The 13,775-nt window shown below is 42.5% G+C and overlaps 1 protein-coding gene across 1 annotated transcript in view; it reads left to right on the top strand.

The window, feature by feature from the left end:
• Window positions 1–248: 248 nt before the first annotated feature.
• PPM1H (protein phosphatase, Mg2+/Mn2+ dependent 1H) overlaps window positions 249–13,775 on the top strand; it is a 252,994-nt gene continuing 239,467 nt past the window's right edge. Inside the window, exon 1 of the mRNA XM_032874649.1 lies at window positions 249–925. Within this exon, the coding sequence (XP_032730540.1) occupies window positions 681–925 (245 nt within the window). The 5' untranslated portion in view covers window positions 249–680. The remainder of the gene's footprint in view (window positions 926–13,775) is intronic.

Below are 13,775 nucleotides of genomic sequence, written 5' to 3'. Positions count from 1 at the left end.
CCGAAGTTTCCTTTCCCCGAAGGCGTAGGCAAGCACTCCTCAGCGAGTGGACTCCTCAACTGGCTTTGCCCGGCTCCACGTGACCTCCCCTAACACCTGTATGCGGCCTTCCGCTCACAGCGCCCCCATCCCCTCAGCCAGGTACGGACATAGCCCGGCTCCGCCTCCCCCAGGAGGTCACGATCCCGGTGCGAGCCGCGCTCCGGCCGGCAGGGGAGGGGCTGAGCTCGGGCCACCGCAGCTGCCCGAGCCCGTGCAGCCTGATTATCACATGACTCGACGGCGGCGGTAGCCGTGGCAGCAGCCGCGCCGGCTCTGCTGGCTCGCCGGGTGGGCTCAGTTCCGCTCACGCAGGAGCCGAGCGCAGAGGGCGGGGAAGGGACCTGCTGCCGTCGCCCAGCCGCTCCCGGAGCGCGCGGCGTCTCTCCGGGCCCCACTGGCCCGCTCCATGCCGCTCCGTTGCGGAAGTGTAGCCTGGGGAGGCGGCGGCGGCGGCACGGAGCGCGGGAGGCCGGGGCCCGGCCCCCTGCAGCACTAGGCTCCGGGAGCCGCGCGGCGCGCCCCAGCGGCCCGGCTGCCCGTGCGCCCGGCGCCCGCCGCAGCCTGCATGCCCCGCGCTGCGCCTCGTCGGGCCCCCGCCGCCTCCTGCTCGCACCGCTGCTGCAGGACGCCGGAGTAATATGCTCACTCGAGTGAAATCTGCCGTGGCCAATTTCATGGGCGGCATCATGGCTGGCAGCTCAGGCTCCGAGCACAGCGGCGGCGGCTGTGGAGGCTCGGACCTGCCCCTGCGCTTCCCCTATGGGCGGCCGGAGTTCCTGGGGCTGTCTCAGGACGAGGTGGAGTGCAGCGCCGACCACATCGCCCGCCCCATCCTCATCCTCAAGGAGACCCGGCGGCTGCCCTGGGCCACTGGCTACGCAGAGTGAGTGTAGCGACACCGGCGGCGCCCCCTGCTCTCCTCGCGGCCCTTCCCCGCAAGGTTCCAGCCCTCCTCTCTCCTTCCTCGGCCCCAGGGCCCTGCAGGGGCTGCCGGCGTCCAGGCCTCAGCGGGGACCTCTTTACTTTACACTGGTCCTTCCCCTCTTCCCCAATTCCCCCTTCCCCCATCCCCAAGGACGCAGCGTCTCCAGCCCGGGTATGGTGGTGGATAGTGGGTGGCAGCGCAGGACCGTGGGAAAGCTAAGATTGAACCGGTCCGTGAGTCCGGGGGCTGTGACACTTGGAAGAAAGTGCGTAGAAGAGCTCTGGTGAAGTTTGAAGCACAGCAGGCAAATCTGGTATCAGCGCCCACCCTCCCCAAAATCTTTGCGCCTCCGCATGAAGTTTGTGGGGTAAAGTCGCGAGGAGCTGTAGCTGCGCTTGGGCGGTGGGGGGGGGGGCCGCGTCCGTGTGCGAGGTTGCAAATTTCAGAAGGGCTCAGTTTCTCTGACTTAGCCTAAGAGCTCGCTCCCTTCTCCTTTAGCAGGTAGTAAAAGCCTGAGCGTTCGGTAAATGCCCGTACTGTTTCCCCTAACCCACGGGGAGGGGGAACTTATTTCGGGTGTCTAACGATAGCATTTTGGTAATCAGCTTTGGCGATTAAGCGAACGTTTGAGTGATTTACTATTTCAAGAACTGATTCAGTTAGATTGTCGATCTGGAAAGGAACTGGGAAAGGAGAAGGGTTTTAATGGCCTCCCCCCACCCAACCCCGACCCCCAGCTTCTCCGCCATTGACTATTAACGACCCTCTTATGAATGGTAGGATACGTGATGTTTTTCACCCTACTCAGCGTTATGAAATGGGAAATTCGGAGGGTGGAATTTAGGAGATCAGGGATCCAGGCTTAACAATGACCCCATGGGTGCACAAGTGCACACAGAACGCGGGTGCCTGGCACACCTGGCCCTTTTCCTTTAACTCCATCCGCTCTATAATCTTGGCCCTCCCCGATCCGCGAACAGCATCGCTCGCTGATTGGTTCACCCGGGAACCAATCCGCTCTCCCGACGCCTGGGCGCTTTGATGCTGACCCTTTTCTGGTGGCCCGGATACCCCGGGGCAGATATGGTTCCCGAAGCTCCGGGTTCCGGTGCGAAAGACGGCAGGGAAGACACCCTAACTAGAATTTGGAATTCCGTTTTTCCTTCCCTTTTCACCATATGATCTTTTCTCCCTGGATTTTAATAGAAAACGTGAATAGGGATAGGCGACGGGAGTGTGAAAAATGGTGATTAGTCTTCACTAGTGAGCACGTCGGGTGCTAAAACAAAAATTAACTCCTAATAAAGGACAAGTATGGTAGAGAACGTCGTGTGGGGGGAGGTACGAGATAGCATTGTAACTTCCAGGAGAAAGCCAAAGCAGAAATGAGCACCTGTGTAAAGAAAAAGTGCCCAAACACACCAAACACCGTTTCTTGAATGAGATTAAAAAAAAAAAAAAAATGCTTAAAAGCCCATTTAGAAGCGTTGCAAGCAAAATACTCCACTCATCCTACAATTGTGTGCCTGCCAAAGACACCAAACTACCTGACTAGTTGTCACTCTGGCTAGTTGTCACTCTGGTGGGTTTCCCAAGGCAGGGGCACCTGTCTAAGGGACGGAATGACAAGCAAATGGTGAGAAAGTTCTGAGAGGAAGGAAGATGTTAAAACACATGTCAAAGCTACATGGTCGCAATAGAAGAAAGGCCTCAAACAGGAAGAAAAGGAAGGGGGAATAAAACAACCGGATTCAGAATGTTTGGATCCTATGGCAGGCGCATAATGTGCCAAGGACTTTAGAGACTGTAAGGGAATCTGAAATGAGACCTGTAGATGGGATTGATGGGACTACAAGGCTCTCCCTCCTCCTAGGTGGGCCTCCATTTCCTTATCTCCAAGAAGTTCACCTTTTTCTAGACCTGGAAGTGAGAAATGTTCAAATTGAAGGTTAGAAAGCCCACTGTAAAATGTTTAATTTTAAAAATTGATTATAAACATAGTACATGATGTGGGAAACAAAGGCAAAAGTTAAATTTCCTTGCTGCTTACAGTCTATTGACAAGTCCTTGAAACAGGCAGTGACCTTCCTCTAGAAAACTCAACTGCCTCGATGTCGACGCTTAATTAACTAAGGGCAAGAGGCGATCTTTGTCCAACTAGGATCCTGTAAGTCTACTTTAACATATAAAAATTCCTTTGGAAATTCCTTTATCTCTATTCCCCAAGATACATGTTAGCAGTCATCCCCCCCAGCATATGGCCCACTGATAAACATCCGTAGGGTCTCATGACTAAGGTTTTATTAGACTGTAATAAATGACCTTTCTCTAACAATAGCTAACCCCTCCTGGAAACTTGTTTCCAAAATTCCTTAGAGATTTACACTATCCCGAACCCCCTCCCAACTTGAAAGGACATAATCGCCAACCCTCACAACCCCAGTGCAGCCCTTTCTGCCCATGGGTCCTGTCCCTGTGCTTTAATAAAACCACCATTTTGCACTGAAGATGTCTCAAGAATTCCCTATTGGCCATCAGCTCTGGACCCCAGTATTACCTACATCAGTACAAACTTGTGAATTCAAGCAAAGACCTGTACTTATACAAATGTAGGAAACCTCCCCCCCACCAAACACACACACACACACACACACACACACACACACACACACACGCATTCCCTGGGGGTTATGACTGTGATTTAGTGTTGAGTGGTGTGTGTGCCTTTCTAGACTTATTTGGATGCACTCATCAATATGTATCATGTGTTTCTTTTTTTTCTTTCCAAGATAGACTCCTACTAAGTATGTTATTCTGTAGCATTTTCAGAAAAACACTGTCATGGACTTTATTCCAAGTCGGTACATAGAGAATTACCTCATTCTTTTAAAATATATACATGGTGCTAATAATAGCTAACGAAGTTGGTGCTTACTGTCTAGCGATTTCACTCTATCCAGATTTGTATCCTGTCATTTGATTCTCACAACAACCCTATAAGGTAGGCAGTAACATTTGTATTTTCTATAAAATAGAATATATATATATATTTCTATATAATAGAAATACATATTTTTTCTATAAAATAGAATATTTTATAGAAATAATCTATAAAATAGATTAAAAATGAATATAATTTTTAAACTGAGAAAAGGCAAATTTGGTGATGACTGATGGCAAATCTGAATATCCATAAGATTCTCTTAAATAAAAAAAAACTACTAAAATTAATAGCAATGCAGTAAACTTAATTTGGTGACACTTGATTACATATAAATTAAACATTTTTTAAAAAGTTAATAGGCGTAGGAGAAGAGTAAATGAAGCAAGATGGGATTGGGAGGGAGATAAACCATAAGTGACTCTTAATCTCACAAAACAAACTGAGGGTTGCTGGGGGGAGGGGGGTTGGGGGGATGGGGTTATTATGGACATTGGGGAGGGTATGTGCTATGGTGAGTGCTATGAAGTGTGTAAACCTGGCGATTCACAGACCTGTACCCCTGGGGAAAAAAATATATGTTTATAAAAAATAAAATTAAAAAAGAAAAAAAAAGTTAATAGGCGGGGCGCCTGGGTGGCTCAGTGGGTTAAAGCCTCTGCCTTCGGCTCAGGTCATGGTCCCAGGGTCCTGGGATCGAGCCCCACATCAGGCTCTCTGCTCTGCAGGGAGCCTGCTTCCTCCTCTCTCTCTCTGCCTGCCTCTCTGCCTGCTTGTGATCTCTGTCAAATAAATAAAAAAATCTTAAAAAAAAAAAAAGTTAATAGGCTTCCTACAGTATTTTCCAAGAATGGACATGACATAAATCATAATAGTGAGAAAACTATAATAAGTTTTAACATAAAGTTAATGCAATATATGGTAATATGTTATTCATTTTGTTTTAAAATAGTATTTTATTCTCCAGTATTCATTTAAATCTTACTGTGATTTTATATTACTTATAAATATTATTACTGTCATTATGTAAGTAAATGACTTTTCAGAGTGAAAAAAATTCTATAAAATAGAAATATATATTTTTTCTATAAAATAGAATATATATATATATATTTATATATATATAAGAATGCAGAGGCACTGAATGGTTATGCAACTTTCCCAGAGTCATGACCTTAGCAGAGCCTGTATTTGAACCCAAGCATGATTCCAGAGCCCATACCACTGAACTGCCTCCTTACAGTGTAATAAACTATGATGCATTCATCTGTACCCAAGATTAACCACTGGTGTTATCTTACCACAGCCCTCTGTCAGAAGTACTGTACCGCTTCCTCAAACCTTGAACTATACTTACTCTTCCTGCAAAAACACATCCTGAATGGGCAAAATGGTTGAAATAGGGAAGGGGAGAGAGAGATCTGTAGGGTCTAGGCTGCTATGAGTAATACTGCCCTTTGCGCAGTATCTCCTAGAAGGAGGAATTCCCTTCATTTTAGAAGGTACCTGAGAGGGATGGAATTGGTGGGAAGGTTGCTCAGAGAATGGGGACAAGGGGGGATGCTAATGACTCAAGACCTGAATCAGAAGTGGTTTGCTTACATTTCCAGAGAGGGAGCTACTTTTTATGCCTTCCCCAGAAGAATAATTGGCATCACTTGGTGAATGAGGCATTAGAGGAGAGTTGAACTCTAGTGCTGACCTTTTGGAGGGCAGAAACATTGAGAGATGTTCTATTTTTTAGCCACTTACTGCTAATCCTTTTCAAGAAGAGATTTTGTATAGGTTATGTACAGAGAATTCGCTTAAAGCAGTCCTTATAAGACTCAAGGATCCAGAGACTGAAGACCCTTACTTATTCATTCAGTATTTATTGGCATTGGGCTGAGTGGAATTTCCTGGCCCTTCAAAAAGCTTTCTATTATGGCTGAAGATTTTAAGGGCTATATGCTCGGTTGTAAGGCTCTGTAAAGCATTACAGTTACAGATAACATCCACAGAGCTAAAATCGTAAAACAAACCTGCATTAGCAAGTTTTATTTTTTAGTTTGGTTTTGAAATTATGGATTGAGACTGTTAGAACTGCTTGGAGAGAGGCTATGGAAAACAACGTCTGACCCAAAGACCCCACAGGGCAACTACTTCCTTTCTCTCTCTACAACTTTAAATACCCCCCAAGTGGTCCCCGTGCTTCTGGGACCTAGAACTTGGTTCAGTTTTTAATGGGTTGGGAGCCCATTTGACTTTCTCTTGTCCAGTTTGTCCAACCTTTCTCTCACCAGTGATCGGCTGGACTGAGAGATACAAGTGGATATGGGGTTTGTGCCCGAAACTCTGGCAGTGGAAAATGCCAGAGAACATGGAATAGTCTGTATGAAAGCATCCTATTTACATTTTGTCAATGACAAATTTTTACTTGTGCAGAAAGAAATAATTACAGCAGAATTTTACTTAGGTTATAGCTATAACTATGTGATTCTTTTCTTTTTCTAGTACTTATAAAAGTGACCCAGACATGGGCACCAAAAAAAGGAAAAAAAAAGCTACTTTTAAGTTCTTTGTGTCACACGATGTTCAAAATTATGATGAAATAATGTTGTTTAAATCCAGCAAATAGCCCATAAGTATTTAGATTTGTTTTGGAATCTGTAGGCTGTTCTGTCTCCCTAGTTATTGGCATTAATGAACAATTACCAATAAATCACATTGGTTGGCTGTGCAGCTGTGATGACGGAGAAACCACTATTTCTCTCTTGACCTGAAGCTCAGAAATCCCCTGGCCTTTCTTTTTCCCTTCGAACCTCCTCTAGCACACCCATCTCTTTTACACCTCTTAGCAGAGCTCCTGCCTTGGAGCTTCCTGTTTAACTGGGCAATGGAAAAATCTTGAAGGTTCTCCACTTCTTGCATAAAGATAAAAAGAAATGGACTGTGGAGGGGTGTGTCTTATTTCAGAAAACTCTCCATAGCACTTGTTTGCAGAATAGTTAAAAGTTCAGAGTAACCTAAAACATTTCACCTACCATTCTGGTAGCCTGCAAAAGGTATTAATTTCCTATTTTAAAGCAGGCAATTAAGCTCTCCTCCCCTTTTCAGATTTTTTTTTATTTTAAACTTTTTAATTTAAATTCAACAGTTAATATATAGCGTATCAGTAGTTTCAGATGTCAAGTTCAGTAATTTATCAGTTGCATATAATGGCCAGTGCTCATTACATCACGTGCTCTCCTTAATGCCCTCACCCAGTGACCACATCCCCCCAACTCCCCCCACCCCCTTTTTCAGATTTAACATTATAATGAAGTCTTCCCCTCAGGCGTGGAGCTTCTGGGCTATCTCTTAGGAAACTGGATCAACTTCCTTCAAAGACTAGTGATGCTTCTGACAGAAGATTTAAGCATTCTGAGGTTGTATGTATCCTGTGTTGCATCCCCAGTTAGGTACACGTCTCTGATACTTTCCCACCACACAGTACTTCCTGACACTGCAATACCGACTGATAAAACTGGTTGCATACTAGAATTGTTTTCTAAAACTATATCATTTTTTAAAAAATTTTCAAGATTTTTATTTATTTATTTGAGAGAGAGAACAAGTGGAGAGGAGAGGGAGAAGCAGTCTTCCCACAAGCAGGGAGCCCTGTGTGGGGCCCGATCCCAGGACCCTGAGATCGTGACCTGAGCCGAAGGCAGATGCTTAACTGAGCCACCCAGGAACTCCTAAAAATATATTATTGAGGACTATTTTTCATTGACATATGATGGACATAGTATTAGTTTCAGCTGTGTCGTAAAATGATTCCATATATGTATATATTGTGAAATGATCATAATAAGTCTGGTTAACATCCATCACCACACGGAGTTAAGATGTGTGTGTGTGAGAGAGAGAGAGATGAGAGCTTTTAAGATTTAGTTTTGGCAACTTTCAGATATACAGTACAATATTATTAACTATAGTCACCATGCTATACATTACATCTGCAGGACATATTTTATAACTGAAAGCTTGTACCTTTTGACTACCTTAACCCATTTTGTGCACACACACACACACACACACACCCAACCATTCACCAATCTGTTATCTTTATGAATTTGGTTTTTGTTTTAAGATTTACACACATAGGGGTGCCTGGGTAGCTCAGTTGGTTAAGCAACTGTCTTTGGCTCAGGTCATGATCCTGGAGTCCTAGGATCGAGTCCTGCATCGGGCTCCTGGCTCCACGGGGAGTCAGCTTCTCCTTCTGACCTTTTCCCCTCTCATACTCTCTCTCACTTTCATTCTCTCTCTCTCTCTCTCTCAAGTAAATAAATCTTTAAAAAAAAAAAAAAAAACGACACTTAGAAGTGAGATCATATAGCATTTGTCTTTGACTTATTTCGCATAACATATGTCCTCAGGGGCCATCCATGCTGTCACAAATGGCAGGATTTCCTATTTTTATGACCAAATAATATTCCATTGTGTGTATTTATCTATATATATCACATATATCTTATCTATATATTTATATGATGTATACGAATATAAGGTATGTATGTGATGTATATAGGTACACACACAATTTTCTTTATCCATTCATCTATCATTGGGCACTGAGGTTTCCATGTCTTTTTTTTTTTTTTAAAGATTTTATTTATTTATTTGACAGAGATCACAAGTAGGCAGAGAGAGAGAGAGAGAGGAAGGGAAGCAGGCTCCCTGCTGAGCAGAGAGCCTGATGCAGGGCTGGATCCCAGGACCCTGGGATCATGACCTGAGCTGAAGGCAGAGGCTTTAACCCACTGAGCCACCCAGGCGCACCTGTTTCCGTGTTTTACCTATTGTAAATAACGCTGCAGTGAACATGAGGGCGCAGGTATCTTTTTGAGTTAGTGTTTTTGTTTCCTTTGGGTAAATACCTAGAAGTGGAATTGGTGGATCCTAGGTTAGTTATATTTTAATTTTTTGAGGAAGCTCGTACTGTTTCCCATAGCATACCAATTTACATTCCCACCCACAGTGCACAAGAGTTCCTTTTTTCCCACATCCTAACTAATGCTTGTTATTTCTTGTCCTTGTGATAATAGCCATTCTAACAGGTGTAAGCTGATATGGCATCGTGGTTTTAGTTTGCATATCCCTGAGGATTAGGGATGTTGGGTACCTTTTCATGTTCCTGTTAGCCATCTGTTTGTTGTCTTTGGAAAAATGTCTATTCAGGTTCTCCTTCCATTTAAAAAATCAGACTTTTTTGGTTTTTGAGTTGGATGAGTTATTTTTTTTAATATATTTTGGATACTAACACCTTATCAGGTATATGGTTTGCAGATATTTTCCTCCATTCAGCAGGTTGCCTTTCATTTTATTGTATTGATGGTTTCCTTTGCTGTGTAGAAGCTTTTTAGTTTGGATAGTCTTACTTGTTTTTTTGCTTTTGTTGCCTTAACTTTTGGTGTCATACCAAAAAAATTGTTGCCAAGACCTATGTTAAAGAATGTACCACCTATATTTTCTTCTTGGAATTTTATGGTTTCAACTAGCATTCAAGTCTTTAATCCATTTTGAGTTAATGTTTGTGTATGGTGTAAGATATTGGTTCATTTTCATTCTTTTGAATATGGCTTTTCCCATACCAGTTTTTCCCATACCACTTATTGAAGAGACTGTTCCCAATTGTTTATTCTTGGCTCCTTCATCATAAATTAACTGGCTATAAATATATGGGATTATTTCTGGGCTCTCTGTTCCATTTATCTATGTGTCTGTTTTTTTGTCAGTCCCATGCTGTTTTCATTACCATAGCTTTATAATATAGTTTGAAATCAGGAAACATGATGCCTCCAGTTTTGTTATTCTTTCTCAAGATTTGTTTGGCCATTTGGGGTCTTTTGTGATTCCATACATATTTTAGGATTGTTCTATTTCTGTGAAAAATGCTATTGGAATTTTGATACTAGGGATAACATGAATCTGTAGATTGCTTTGGACACTTTAACAGTATTTTTCCAATCCCTGAGCATGATATGTATTTTCCCTTTGTACTTCCTTCACTTTCTTTCACCAGTGTTTTATAGTTTTCATCGACAGGCTTTTCACCTCTTTGGTTCATTTTGTTTTTAGGTATTTTACTCTTTCTGGTATAGTTGGAAATGGAATTGTTTTCTAAAGTTCTCTGATAGTTCATTATTAGTGGATAGAAACACAACTGATTTTTGTATATTGATGTTGTATCTTGTAACTTTACTGCATGTGTCTAGTCTAACAGTTTTTTTTAGTGGAGTCTTTAGTTCTGTTGATATCATGTCATCTGCAAGTAGTTGCAGTTTTATGTCTTCTAATTGGGATGGCTTTTTCTTTTCTTTCCCTTCCCTTTTCCTTCTTTTTTTTCCTGCCTGATTGTTCTAACTAGGACTTCCAGTGCTATGTTGAATAAAAGTGGTGAGAGTGGATATTCTTGTCTTGTTCCTGGTCTTAGAGGAAGAACTTCCAGCCTAGCACCAGTTAGCATACTGTTGTTAGCTATGGACTTGTCATATGTGGACTTTATGACATTGAGTTACATTCGCTCTCTACCTACTTTGTTGTGAGGTTTTTTTTTTAAATCATAAATGGATGTTGAATATTGTCAAATGCTTTTTTTAATGCATCTATTGAGATCATGATTTTTATCCTTTACTTTGTTACTGTGTATCACATTAATCGATTTGTATGTATTAAACAATCTTTTCATCCCTGGAATAAAGCCCGTTCGATTATGGTGTGTGATCCTTTTAATGTGTTGTTGAATTCAGTTAGCTAATATTTTGTTGAGCATCTGTGTTCATCAGAAATATTGGCCTGTAACTTTCTTGTGCCCTTATCTGGTTTTGGTATCAAGGTAACGCTGGCTTTGTAAAATGTATTTGGAAGCATTCCCTCTTCTGTCATTTGGAAATTTGAGAAGGAAGACAAATTATTTTTGAAGGAAGATATATTTTAATTCTAGGCATTTGGTTGTTATAGTTGTCTTTACAGTTTTCCCTGATTTGTCTGATTTGAACAGAGGATTGATTCCTCTCTCAAACCTTTGAATTTATTTTTGAATTACTTTTCCTTTTTCAGGAAATAAATCCTGTCCATCCGCTTCCATTCTTTCATTCAATCAATGAAATCATTGCATTCCTACTATATTGGTCCTATTCTTGAGTACATATAGTAAGACATAGTCATTGTCCTCAAGAAAATTTTATGTCAATAGTCTTTCCCCTTTTAGTGTCATCCTTTGAAATTAAAGTGAAATCATGGAGTAATAAAGTTGAAAGGGGCCAGCATTGGGGAAGGGAGGGCAAGGAAGGGTTTTATTTTTGTTTTATTTTTAAGGTTTTAATGCTTCTGGGCAATTTTAAATGTCAGCATTTGGAGCCTTTAAGTAAAACAGCAGAAGGAAACTATACTTTCCAGCAAGCACAATAATTAGCTGCCTGGTTCTCTGTACCTGAAAGTCTCAAGACCTTTATACATACCTGTATAAAGGCATGAGTGAAGAAAAAGTTATTCTAACACTTGTTAAAATGGTAAGGAAGACTTTATTCAAGACTATTGCAATAGAAGCATTTTAATAGGGGAAAGGAATTAGACTTTACTCCAAATACAGCTAAGACAGCTGGGGATTTATAGCCAATGAGCAGAGCGAGGACATAGTAGGTGGAAAATTACTAAGAGGAGACATTATGGATAGGGAGATTCTTGCTGAAGGCAGGTCAAGGGCTTAGACATCAAGGTAGGAGAGGAGGATATGAAAGGTAATCAGATTTGACTGCAAAGTGGTGACCCAAGGAGCCAAATCTGTTATCAGACAGTATATCTATTGCCAACATTTCGTTAAATAAACGATAAAGCCCAGAAGTGTAGAGGTAAATAATCTTAGCAAAGGAGCAGTTTTTAGCTTTTTTGAAAATGCTATGATACTGCTATTTTTCTAATTTTTCACAGACCCGTAAAATTACATATTTGTCCTGCCATAGAGGATTCCTAAGACACTTTCCAGTTTTAAACTTTGAGAGTTCCTGGGCTTAAGCTAAGAACATCCCTTCTTTCTGTCTTTCAGCCGTTCATTCTAGGCTGAGGTCTTTCCAGTGGGGCCTACTGTCTTCTTGTGATAACAGTTTTGAATTGTTTTTCCCTAGCACTTTATTATGAACATTTTCAAACATGCAGAAAAGTTGAAACGATTATACTCTTAGCACCCATATGGCCACTCTCCAGATTCTACTCTACGTCTTGCTGTATTTGCTCCATCACTTGCCTGGCCATCAGTCTATTATTGTTATTTATTTTTAAGATTTTATTTATTTATTTGACACAGAGAGAGAGATCACAAGTAGGCAGAGAGGCAGGCAGAGAGAGAGGGGGAAGCAGGCTCCCGGATGAGCAGAGATCCCCATGCGGGACTCAATCCCAGGACTCTGAGATCATGACCTGAGCCCAAAGCAGAGGCTTTAACCCACTGAGCCACCCAGGCAACCCTATTATTGATATTCTTAAGTGTATGTTCTCTTTAGCCCAGTGGCTCTGATTTATGCTATTGAAGTATTTTCCACAGTAAATCAGAAAGGAGGATTAGTAGCTATGACGGGCTCTGGTGAGAAAACCACCAAACAATGGGCTCGTCATCCAAGTGGGAGGAGCCAACCGGATTTAACTTTTATTCCATTGGCACCCTGCGAGTGACCCCTCAGTCCGCATGCTTGTCGTCACTTGGCATTCACATACCTGAGAGCTCTAGATGGGGTCGAACCGAAAATGAGAAATAGATGAGCTGCCTCTTTGCTGTGTTCCTGTTTAATTAGAGCAGTAGGAAATTTGTTTAAAACTCGCGCCTTTCCTTCTGGCAGCCGGTAAGTAGGCAGGTAAATACGGGGAGGAGCAGTCTGTTTTGTAAAGACAAGCATGTTGCCTGAAAATTGCTGCTGGTGAATAAAGACTCCATTGTGCCGATTTCCTTCCTTCTGAGGTAGGTACTGTCCACTAGGAGGCTTAGGCAGATCAAAGTACCTGCCTAATTGCCTTTTACCTGGTGTGGTCGGATCACTTGGGTCTTCTGGAATGTGAATCCGTAGTGCTTTCTCCGTTATACTGTTTCTGACTTAGTTTTCTCTAATAAGCTGTAAACTTTAAGAGCTTACCTCCCTGTATTTTCTCTGTGTGTGGACTTTATGCTTCCGTATTTATGAGAGAGAATAATGATGCCACCAGGTACATCTGTATAGCTTTGGATGGCTGTTAAGCCCCTGCCAGTACGCTGAAATGTCCGCAGAGGTTCTCCATGTATAATAAGAGAGGAAAGTGAGGCTCAGAGATAACACAAGTTCCTTCAGAATCTCATGCAGCCCCACGATCCCGGTGACCGTCATGGAATCCCTGAACCGGATCCTTCCCTGTGCAGACGTCGTATTCCTGTGAACAAAATGTCACAGAAGGGTGTAAGATATTTTATTACATAAAGGAAATTAGTAAGCCTTAATCGCCAGGTGACTTTAAATTAGATAAGGGTAGGGGCGCCTGGGTGGCTCAGTGGGTTAAATTAGATAAGGGTATGTTAGCACATCAAGTTTTACATGAAAGAATGCTTTTCCAAGCTTTAAAAAATAATTCTCAGAGCACCTGGGTGGCTCAGTGGGTTATGCCTCTGCCTTGGGCTCAGGTCATGATCTCAGGGTCCTGGGATCGAGTCCTGCATCAGGCTCTCTGCTCAGTGGGGAGCTTCTTTCCCCCTCCTCCCCCCGCCTACTTGTGATCTCTCTCTGTCAAATAAATAAAGTCTTTTAGAAAAAGTAGTTCTCTTCAGTATAATAGACTTTCTTAGTATAGGCACATGTCCTGAGAACAACAGCCCAAATCTTG

The sequence above is a fragment of the Lontra canadensis genome, unplaced genomic scaffold (assembly GCF_010015895.1).
Source record: "Lontra canadensis isolate GAN:19392208 unplaced genomic scaffold, GSC_riverotter_1.0 scaffold53, whole genome shotgun sequence".
NCBI lineage: Eukaryota > Metazoa > Chordata > Mammalia > Carnivora > Mustelidae > Lontra > Lontra canadensis.
Note: the sequence above shows the minus strand (reverse complement) of the source record. Positions and strands in the feature narration are given on the sequence as shown.